This window comes from Carassius gibelio, chromosome A4, assembly GCF_023724105.1.
Source record: "Carassius gibelio isolate Cgi1373 ecotype wild population from Czech Republic chromosome A4, carGib1.2-hapl.c, whole genome shotgun sequence".
Lineage (NCBI taxonomy): Eukaryota > Metazoa > Chordata > Actinopteri > Cypriniformes > Cyprinidae > Carassius > Carassius gibelio.
This window is the reverse complement of record NC_068374.1, coordinates 1,013,107-1,025,220: the sequence shown is the minus strand read 5'-3', so window position 1 is coordinate 1,025,220 and position 12,114 is coordinate 1,013,107. Positions and strand designations below refer to the sequence as shown.

The 12,114-nt window shown below is 44.5% G+C and overlaps 1 protein-coding gene across 1 annotated transcript; it reads left to right on the top strand.

Moving 5' to 3' along the window:
• Nucleotides 1–2,613: 2,613 nt before the first annotated feature.
• On the top strand, nt 2,614–5,542 carry LOC127966763 (uncharacterized). The gene is made up of 2 exons (XM_052567993.1): nt 2,614–2,792; nt 3,314–5,542. The coding sequence occupies exon 2, from the start codon at nt 3,491–3,493 to the stop codon at nt 5,540–5,542; it is 2,052 nt and encodes a 683-aa protein (XP_052423953.1). The 5' UTR covers nt 2,614–2,792; nt 3,314–3,490.
• The last annotated feature ends 6,572 nt before the right edge of the window (nt 5,543–12,114 follow it).

Sequence of the window (12,114 nt, the reverse complement as noted above, 5' to 3'; positions counted from 1 at the left end):
TTTTTTGTGCTTACCTTTCCATCGTCCAGCTTCAAACCACCAAGAGCTCACTCAAAACTCATAAACTCTTCCGTAAGATCCTTCGCTGAACTTCGTCAAAGAAAAAGTCACTCCAGACTTAGAGAAAACTCTGTTGCATAGCAACCTGCAATCCAGGAAGTGTCGAATGTCACGAAGTGCCACCCATTGACAGTAAAATAAATGGACACAGTGACCCCATTGGAACTCAATTGAGACAAGTGAAGCCCATTTTTAGCTATCTGACGCGCAGACTCAAACTAAGTTTGATGACGTCAGCAACCTGTCTGACAGATGTAAATCTTCTAGTAGCTGTGCATGCAAACTGCCATCATTAATCTTTTTTGGTCTTCCTGTTCTTGTTTTGGTTAAGTGATTGATCCCCACCGGTTTCCAGTTCCCTCATCACCTCCTGAGTGTTTAAATACCCGGTCTGTTCAGTTCTCCCTCGTCCGTGATTAAATGTATTGTAGATGTGTAAATGTGTCAATGAATGTTAATGCTGAATGTAACCTAGTATATTGTCTGTATTCCCCTTCGTCGTCAGTAAACTCCTCATTTATTCCAGATCCTCCTCTTGCACTTTGTTTTACGTTTAACACTACCATAGTTTGTAACAGAATCACGGACCTAAACAGTTTACTTAATTTAGCGGCATTTTTCTTTCTTTTTGGTTTTTTATATTTTTTTTCCCTCCCCCGGAATGGCCATCCCAGCAGTCCGTCTCCTATGCCTGGAGCAACTGGACCGTTCACTGGAGAACCACACCAGGGACTTTTTAGATCTGTCGTGCCTTACTCACTTCCCCGATCGCTCGCTCTCCAACTTCTTCTACACTGGCCTGAGCGAGCGGTGTAAGGCACGCCTACCAGCGAACGGTCCCCGAGAGGATTTCGCCACTTTCGTGGAGTGGGTGCTGGAGAATAATGGATCTTCATGGACCGTCAGCACCGCCAAAGAGGATATCTCCAGCCCCACTCCCGATCCAGAGACCAGCCAGCCACCATCATGCCGCACGGAGCCAGAGCCCACCGGAGCCGCAGAGCCTGAGCCATCCACTGACAGGAAGCAGGATCTCGAGAGCGTGACTGACCAGGTGTGCGAGCCGGCAACACCGTGCATCGTGGGCGTCCTCGTGGAGATTGAGGGCGTGGAGGAAAGCCCTGCCCACACTCCTGCGACTGAGTGTGAGCTGTATGCGATCTCGGGAAAAAACATGGAGCAATTTATGGATCTGATAGGCTGGTCTATGGAGGCAATCCCTAATTTTCCTGTTTCTCCGCTGGTTCCGTCCAGCACTGATTCCCCTGTATGACCTTTCAGTCTCCCACTCCTACCTCCTCCAGTCATTTCCTCTGCTCCATTTCCACTGGTTCCATCCAGCTATGAATTTTCTGTATTTCCGCTGGTTCCGCCCAGCCCTGAATTTTCTGTTTCTCCGCTGGTTCCGCCCAGCCATGAATTTTCTGTTTCTCCGCTGGTTCCGCCCAGCCCTGAATTTTCTGTTTCTCCACTGGTTCCGCCCAGCTCTGAATCTTCTGTGTGTCCGCTGGTTCAGCCCAGCTCTGAATCTTCTGTGTGTCCGCAGGTTCCGCCCAGCTCTGAATCTTCTGTGTCTCTGCTGGTTCCGCTCAGCTCTGAATCTTCTGTGTCTCCACTGGTTCCGCCCAGCTCTGAATCTTCAACTTCCGGTCGATTTCCTTGCCGCCTGGTGCCACCCGGCAAAGCCAACCAACCACTCACCATCGAGTGCTGTCCCTCAGAACGCGTCATCGACCGACTGCCAACCAATCAATGCCAGAAAATCCCTCTCCAGCAACTTCGTTACAGAAGGGAACGCATGCACCCACAAGGAGCATCCAAACGCAAGCACACAATATCTCCTAATTCTAGCTGAAACTGGTGCAAATCTTATTAAGAAAATAAACTAAGATTAAAGTGCTAGTAGATTGATTCTCTCAGGTTGCGGCCAAGAAATAGTGTCTAACGCTAGACACTTGGGACTCTATTCCCCCTCCGTTAATAACATCACTTTTCTCTGTCACTGTTTTTATGAATTTTTGTGTGTTTTCGTTAGTTTAGTTTGTGTGTATTAGAGTAGTTTAATAAAGCTTGTTTGATTTTACATACCACTGTCTTGTGCTGTGTTACCTTGCTCATAATCAGTTATCATAATTTCATGATATTATTACCGTAGGCCACGGGATAATATTTTGTCCAGAATTGATAAAAACCCTAACCTCAACTTATCGGTGGACGAATAGTTGATAAAGTGTTAAATATTAATTCTGAATAATTTGCATAGTAATTTGGTTCTTATTCACTGTAATTCAATCCCCTTTGAGTTATATTGATCTTAATTCCCTTATTAATCTTACATATAGCCTCCATAAATAGTACACTTGTGTTCTCGTTTATGCATCTCCTTCTGACAGAGACAGATCTAGATTCAGTGGTAGCAGACCCTTATGAAAAATAACCATGGTTTTATTATAGTAAAACTGTAGTAACCCATGGTTTTTTGGCGTATTGACTGCCATTTGTAAAACCACAGATTTACTACAAATACCATGGTTAAACTATGGTTAATGTACAAAATTCCCTGCTTTACGCATGCGCGAGTCCAGACTTGTCCAGACTTGTCTGGTGCATGCGCAAAAGTTTTCAGTTAGACGCTACTGTCCAGCATAATAGTTTGATACGGAGTTTCCCTGGCTTTATTCCTTTAAAGTCTGTTTTTCCTTTGTGTGGTATTGCTGTGCGTTTATAACTCCGTAAGTAATAATATTTATTATCATAGTAGATGTGTTTCAGAGTGTGTCATAGCGTAATTCAGTTTATTTTACCTCAGGAAAATAATTGCATCAATATAAGTACCATAGATGTAATCCTCACGTATATGACGAATTTATTTGTTTATTTGCAATCAAAGATGCTTATTTATTTGTTTAAGAGCATCGCTTGTCATATGTGTCAATGTAAATATTTATTTAGTCTCTGACCAGCATTTTAATAATTATTACAATGAGCACAGCGGAGCGCTAGAACAGCGCGCGCACACACAGTGTAATTTGACACCACTTGTAAGCAGCAGCAGTCCCGGTCTGCTAATAAAGCTGCATAAGTGTTCAAATGTGAAAATAAGCTCTTGTTTATTTTGTTTACTATTTCATCAGACAATTAGTTCTATGTAGAGTTCCTATATCATACAGTATATTGTTTTATCTTTGCATCTGTCATTTCTCATTTCATATTATAACATGTATATTTATCATCTTTATTTGTTTCCTGACAGAAACCACATTTTGTGCATATTCACACAAATAAACATTCAGACTTGACATGTTCACTCTGGAGTAGCTGCAGTTCTTTCTAACCGGAGAAATAGGCCAGCTGAGTTCCAACCACCCAACTGCGCACAGAATATCCCACAAATTGGTCCTTCGAGCCGGATCGGGACATCAGCTGCGCTATGGCTACATCCAGAGATTACTATGAGGGAGAACAAGTACCAGATCCTCGTCCAAGTCGTACCCGGCGGGTACCCACCTACTTGGAGGATTATGTGCTTGATTATCCACATCTGATGCATGCTCATCCATCACCAGCAGATGGCACTCAAGGAATACCTAATGTAAGCCAGGACCCATATAAGGGCTATATTACTCCTCCTCCCTTGGAGAGAGACTTTGAAGGTGGAAACCTGCACCACTTGGAGGCACGATGGAGAGATTTAAGCAGTGAGATGAGAGAGCTTCAGATCAGAATGGACAGTGCTAGACAAGCATCCTTCGCTTCTAGATCTCCTGTTTATGCACATTATAAGAGCATTTCTCAGGCTGAACTCAAGAACATGGGATTACAACCTTCTATGACTGTAGCATCATCTCCACACTATGAGGAAACACTCTATCATGAGCCCCCTATGCAGCAGCGCCCACAATCAAGCATGCAGCCAAGTAATATAGCTCGTGTAGCTTCTCTGCCAGGGCCGAAACCTCAAAGGCTGCTTTCTGAACTCCGACGGGCAGACTCATGGCCTCCTACAGCTGCCCAGCCTGCCCATCCTCAGATACAGCATCAGCCAAGCCTGATACAGCCTGCGCCTTCTCGTGTGCAGCCCCAACGTCAGCCAGTTGCTGCACAATCTGTTCCAGTCTCACTGCCGCCACAGTACCAGCAGACAGTGCCAGCTCCAGTTCAGCCTGTGCCAATTCAACCAACAATGCATCTGCATCACCCTTTTCAACCACCACCTCCTCCTCCTCGGCCTGGACCACAATCACAACATTATCATCCTACAAACAATGTGACGCCTGGACTGATGGAGATGGTCATTGCTTCTTCCTATGGCATACCAAAACCAAGGCTGGCAGTATTTTCATCAGGGAAGGAAAGTGATTTCCTGATGCTCAAGAAAGGGTTGGACAGCGTCCTTGGCCCACACAGACATTTAACAGAGGACTATAAGTATCAAGTGCTTTTGGATCACCTACATCTGCCTGCTGCTTACCAGGTAGCTAAGAGGTATGTCAACAGCCCATATCCTTACACCAGTGCCATGCAGGCTCTTGAACAGAGATACGGTCAACCAAGACAATTAATTCAGAGCGAGCTTAGAGCAATCCTTAATGCTCCAGCTATTCGACCAGGTGATGCACAGGGATTTGAAGACTTTGCAGCAGCTGTTAACACACTTGTGGGCATGTTGAACACAATGGAAGGGCCATCTAGATATGAGCTGCAGTGTGGTTCCCACGTTGACACTTTACTGACCAAACTTCCTGTCAGTTACAGAGACTCATTCATAGAATACTGTCTCAACCAGCACATCATCATGAGTGGCAGTTCTAGAACTTATACATTGTCAGAATTTTCGGAGTGCCTGGAAAGGAAGTCCCAGGCCATTCAGATATCTCGACGGGTAAAAGGGCCAGTGCAACCAGAAGCCTTTCGGCGAGAACAGAAATTCCTTCCTCACTCTAAAGCCAAGTCAGCCACAATTCTCACAGGCAGTGAACAACCTCAATCCATCAATTTGCCCTCTAGCTCATCCACAGGATCTAAAATGGCAGCTACAGCTAAAAAGCAGGATCGCTTTAAGCCCTTTTGTCCCTTCTGCAACAACCATGAACATTACCTCAATGCTTGTCCAGCTTTTTGCAGGTTGAACCACACTCAAAGGGGAAGCTGGGTGAAGGACCACAATAAATGCTGGAGGTGTGGACGAGGTCACAAACCAGACAGCTGTACTCTTAAGAGAGCGTGTTCTACATGTGGGGGACTCCACTTGCCCGTTCTACATGAAGTTGCAGTTGCTGTGGAGAATCAGAGCATACTAACAGTGAGCACAACCAATTCTCAAGTTTACTTGGATCAAACCTGTCACTCAGGCAGAGTCATGCTGAAAGTAGTTCCAGTAAGACTTGCAGCGGCAAAAGGTTTCTGGACACTCATGCAGTGCTGGACGACGGGTCTGAAAAAACAATCATACTACCTGCAGCAGCCAAACATCTGCATTTAGAAGGACCTGAGGAAGTGCTGGCTCTTAGAACAATAAGACACGACCTTGTTCACCTGAGAGGTACCACCGTCTCCTTTGAGGTATCAGCTCTGTCACACCTGAATGTAAAACACCAGATTCATAAAGCTTTCACAGCTGCAGATCTTAATCTTGCTGAGCAGTCTTGTCCAGTAGACACGCTGAAGAGAAGATATGGACACCTCAGGGACATTCCTTTACAAAGCTTCACCAAAGTACAGCCTCTGCTGCTCATAGGATCAGATTATCCGCAGCTGATTACACCAAACTGCCCAATTCGTATGGGTCCGCTTGGTAGCCCTATAGCAGTACACACACAGCTTGGCTGGACAGTGCAAGGACCAACAACCTTTTTCCAGCAACCCTCAAACATAAGCTCATGCCTTCACACCACATTCCTTTCACCTACACAAGAGTTACGTCAACATGTGGAGCGACTGTGGCAGCTTGACATACTGCCATCAAGGAACGAAAAAGAAGTAGTCCGTTCTAAACAAGATAAAGCTGCACTTGCCATGTTGGAACAGAAAACGGTACAAGTAACAGTTGATGGTGTGAATCGCTACGCTACTCCACTGCTGCGAAAAGTGGATGCACCCAAATTTCAGGCTTCACCAAATGCTGTCATGGCTCTTTTAAGAGCCACAGAACGCCGCTTGATTAAGGACACTAACCTGGCAAATGTGTATAACAAGGAGATTCACAAACTTGAAGAGGCTGGCTATGCAGTCCGAATAACCAGTGCAGAAGCAGCCAATTCCACTGAGTCATGGTTTGTTCCTCACCACATTGTGCACCACAATGGCAAAGACCGTGTGGTGTTTAATTGCTCTTTCAGCCATCTGCAGACAAACCTAAATGACAATCTACTGCCTGGTCCCACCCTTGGTCCACCACTGCTGGGAGTCCTGCTTAGATTCAGACAGCATGCTGTTGCCATAAGTGGAGACATACGAGCCATGTTTCACCAGATCAGACTGCTACCTGAAGATCAGCCACTGCTCCGCTTTCTTTGGAGGGACATGGAAAGAGAGCGCACCCCTGACATCTATGAATGGAGAGTATTACCATTTGGGACCACATGTAGTCCATGCTGTGCCACATATGCTCTCCAGAGGCATGTCAGAGACAACACTGAGGGCAATGAAGAGGTAGTTGAGTCTATCCAGCAGTCTTTCTATGTGGACAACTGCTTACAGTCACTTCAGTGTCAGCATCAGGCTAAGAAACTCATTGACAAAATGAGAACATTGTTGAATACTGGTGGGTTTGACATAAGGCAGTGGGCTAGCAATGTTCCTGATGTGATTGCTCACCTACCCTTCGAAGCAAAATCAGAGGGCTGTGAACTGTGGTTGTCAGCTAATAAAACTGATCCACAAGAGTCAGCACTTGGATTGATGTGGCACTGTTCACAAGACACTTTCAGTTACAAACACAGACCTGTCTCTACAAATGGTGAAACCTCAATGAGAACTGTTTATCGCATCCTGGCAAGCCAGTATGATCCACTCGGATACATCATACCCTTTACTACAAGGGCCAAAATTCTGGTTCAAACATTATGGAAGAGGGTTGAAAGCTGGGATGAACCTCTACCAGCTGATCTCCTTTCAGAATGGCATGCATGGGAAGAAGAGCTTCCAAACCTACAAAAAATAACAATACCTAGGTGTTACACACCAGCATGCAACAACACATCCTCTACTCTCGATATACATGTCTTCTGTGATGCTTCAGAGAAAGCATATGGCTCTGTGGCATATTTACGGGCAGAAACGGATGACTCTATCCAAGGTGTGTTTATCATGGCGAGGTCACGCGTGGCACCTAAGAAGCAACTCTCTGTGCCACGCCTTGAACTCTGTGCAGCATTGTCTGGGGCTCAGCTTGCCAAAACACTGAACTCCGAACTTACTCTTAACATCAGACAGACAGTCATGTGGTCAGACTCAACCACCGTGTTACACTGGATAAACTCTGAGTCATGCACCTACAAAGTTTTCGTAGGCACACGAATTGCAGAGATTCAAGACCTTGTTGGATGTGAAAACTGGAACTATGTAGATTCAGACAACAACCCTGCTGACGATATAACCCGGGGTAAGACCCTCACAGATCTGTCCCACACCTGCCGATGGAACCAAGGTCCAGAATTTTTGCAACAGTCTCCAGACCACTGGCCTATCCACCCCTCAGTGCCAGTGGAAGACTCAGATGAACTCCGCAAATCCAAATTCTGCGGTAATGTCTCAATCAATCATACCTCTTTACCTAATGTAGATAACTGCAAATCATGGGACAACCTTATCATGACCACATATGAGTTTCTGCATGGTGCTGCAGCACCCCCTATGTCTGCCACAGACCGCATAGAGACTGAAATGGCTGTACTCAAACGTGCACAGACTGAAAGCTTTCCTGATGAAGTACATGCCCTTCAAGCCAACAAACCTGTGCATTCAAACAGTCGATTAAGTTCCCTTGCTCCAGCATTAGACCCTGATCTAGGCCTGATTAGAGTTGGTGGTAGATTACGGAAAGCTGCAACACTACCAGAGGATGCACTTCACCCTATTGTGCTGGCACCAGAACACCCCATAACCAAACTGTTAATCCAAGATTTTGATAACCGCCTGATGCATGCAGGTCCTGAAAGAGTCTTCGCTGAGTTAAGACGAACCTATTGGGTTCTCAGAGGCCGTCAGATGGTCAAAAAGCACCAGAGACAATGTGCTGAATGTAGGAAATGGCGTGGCAAGCCTGTTATACCTAAAATGGCAGACATACCAGTTTCTCGTCTGAGGATTAATCAGCCTCCATTCTGGTCGACAGGGATGGACTGTTTTGGTCCCTACGTGATCAAAATTGGCAGACGGCAGGAAAAGAGATGGGGCATAATATTTAAATGTCTCACTACAAGGTGTGTACATCTCGACTTGTTATGCAACATGGATGCAGATTCCTTTTTATTAGCCCTCAGACGCTTCATAGCAAGAAGAGGAAAGCCCTTTGAACTTATCTGCGACAGAGGGACCAACTTCAGAGGGGGAGAGCGTGAGCTCTCTGAAGCTTTCGCAGAAATGGAACCATCCCTCCGAGAGCAGCTAGCCAACCAAAAAATTTCCTTCATATTCAACCCACCGCACGCGCCTCACTTTGGAGGAGTATGGGAGAGGGAAATTAAATCTGTCAAGGCTTCCCTCCAAGTTGTTCTGAAAGATCATACCTTCTCAGAGGAAGTCCTGAGTACAGTGTTGATCGAGGTGGAGGGTATCTTGAATTCAAAGCCCCTGGGGTATGTATCGTCTGATATAGCGGATCCAGACCCGATTACCCCCAATTTGCTGCTTATGGGGCGGCGAGATGCTTCCCTACCTCAGGCTGTCTATGGACCCAGTAATCTGCTTGGACGGCGTCGCTATAGACACAGCCAAGTGATCGCTGATCACTTCTGGACCCAGTTCCTCAGAAACTACCTACCAAGTCTTCAACTTCGACAGAAGTGGCAGAACATCACACCAAACCTAGCAGTCGATCAGGTTGTATTGATTGCAGATTCCCAACTTCCCAGAGCCCAATGGCCTGTCGGAAAGATAACCAGAGTCCTACCAAGTGATGATGGTGCAATCAGAGCTGCTGAAGTGGACATTAAAGGCAACACATACATCCGCCCTATGGCCAAACTGATTGTGCTACCAGAAATGCCTGAAGATTAGCTTGTAGCACCAGTCGCTAAGCTGGACATTTTGTGGAGTTACAAATTTCCTGTGTAAATTTGTGGGGCGGCTGTACAAAATTCCCTGCTTTACGCATGCGCGAGTCCAGACTTGTCCAGACTTGTCTGGTGCATGCGCAAAAGTTTTCAGTTAGACGCTACTGTCCAGCATAATAGTTTGATACGGAGTTTCCCTGGCTTTATTCCTTTAAAGTCTGTTTTTCCTTTGTGTGGTATTGCTGTGCGTTTATAACTCCGTAAGTAATAATATTTATTATCATAGTAGATGTGTTTCAGAGTGTGTCATAGCGTAATTCAGTTTATTTTACCTCAGGAAAATAATTGCATCAATATAAGTACCATAGATGTAATCCTCACGTATATGACGAATTTATTTGTTTATTTGCAATCAAAGATGCTTATTTATTTGTTTAAGAGCATCGCTTGTCATATGTGTCAATGTAAATATTTATTTAGTCTCTGACCAGCATTTTAATAATTATTACAATGAGCACAGCGGAGCGCTAGAACAGCGCGCGCACACACAGTGTAATTTGACACCACTTGTAAGCAGCAGCAGTCCCGGTCTGCTAATAAAGCTGCATAAGTGTTCAAATGTGAAAATAAGCTCTTGTTTATTTTGTTTACTATTTCATCAGACAATTAGTTCTATGTAGAGTTCCTATATCATACAGTATATTGTTTTATCTTTGCATCTGTCATTTCTCATTTCATATTATAACATGTATATTTATCATCTTTATTTGTTTCCTGACAGAAACCACATTTTGTGCATATTCACACAAATAAACATTCAGACTTGACATGTTCACTGTGGAGTAGCTGCAGTTCTTTCTAACCGGAGAAATAGGCCAGCTGAGTTCCAACCACCCAACTGCGCACAGAATATCCCACAGTTAATATAGCAAAACCATGGTTAATTTGTGGTTACCATGGTTTAACTACAGTAACCATGGTTTTTTGGTTTTATTTGTAGTAAAACCATGGTTAATTTTCGTAAGGGGAGATCAATATATCAAAGAAAATACAGAAGTGATCAGATAGTGCTACATCCTTAATAACAATGGATGAAATGTTTAGACCCCTACTGATGATTAAATCTAGAGTGTGTCCACCTTTGTGTGTAGGTCCATGCACATGCTGAATCATGTCAAAAGTATTTAGAACCGTAGTTTTGTTTTCAGCATTATTTATGTAAATATTAAAATCCCCTGCAATAGCAAAACATTTAAACTCTGAGGAAATCATTGATAACATTTCTGTGACCTCTTAGGCAAAGACTGGAGAGCATTTTGTAGGCCTGTAAATAATAATAAACAGAATGCATGGAGCACCTTTCGGCACAATCCCTAGATATTTAAAAGACAAGTACTGACCAAATGACACTTGCTTGCATTGATAGACATTTTTAAAGGGGGGGGGGGGGGTGAAATGCTCGTTTTCACTCAATATCCTGTTAATCTTGAGTACCTATAGAGTAGTACTGCATCCTTCATAACTCCAAAAAGTCTTTAATTGTATTATATTCATAAGAGAAAGATAGTCTGTACCGATTTTTCCCGGAAAAACACGACCGGCTGGAGGCGTGACGTGTGGGCGGAGCTAAAGAATCACGAGCGCCAGTAGGCTTTTGCGTTGAGAGCATGTGGAAGCTGTGACATTACCGTGAGGGAAAAACCATCATCCAAAACAAACCATGATTCAGATTCAGCTGTTTATTTATGATCCAGAATCAGATCCCGAAGCTGAAACTGAATGAGAGCAGCAGCAGCAACGACTCGCTCTGAGCGTGGCTCGAACCCGGGTCTCCGGCATGAGAGGGGACGCACTAACAAGGAGGCAGAGATATTTTAAGCAGTTTTACTCAACGCCTGCGGTTCCAACACACGATCGTGACCCTTTTTCGTTGGGATTGCATCAGCCTTAAGAAATAAACGATACGCAAATCCGTCGTCAAACTGGGCCTTGTTTGTAAAACAAGCATCTTCGAAATGCAGGGAACAAACAAAAACACTTGCACAACTCCGTTGATGCTCTGTAAAAATAAACTCCATCCACTGGTCCCTTAATGCTGTTTTTGTTTTGGTAATCTGTGCAGGGTTGTCTTGCCCTGGCAACCAAAAACACACTTCTTTTGTGACTTTTCGCGATGCTCTCGCTCTGATCAGTGAATCGATCTGATCAGTGAAATGTCTGTGCTCAGCCTCGCTATACGGGAGCGCACGCTCTTCCGGCAGAAGTTCCCTTAGGACCCATATAAGGAAATTCCACTCCTTCCAACGTCACACAGAGCCATACTCGAAAAAAACTTTCCGAAACTTGTGACAAACCGGAAGGAGTATCTTGGGAACAAAAATACTCCTTCAAACATACAACTTAATTTTTGAAACTTTGTCAGTGTTTAGCATGGGAATCCAACTCTTTAACAGTGTAAAAAACACAGTATGCATGAAATAGCATTTCACCCCCCCCCCCCCCCCCCCTTTAAATAGAGCAGCTACACCTCCACCTCTCCTAACAGTCCTGCAGACACTCATGAAAGTAAAGTTAGGAGGGGCTGCTTCATTGAGAATTGTTGCACTGCAGCTGTCTTCTAGCCATGTTTCGCTTAGAAACATAAAATCCAGATTGTTTGTGGCTATAAAGTCATTGTTTAGAAATGATTTATTTTTTAGTGAGCGAATGTTTAAAGATGCTAACTTGATGGCAGTGCTTTGTGTCTTTACATGAATCTTAGTTTGATGCATAATAGGCAGCAGATTAGATGTGTTTGCCGGGGATGGAAATGCCAAATGCGGGTGATTTTGTGTTGTGG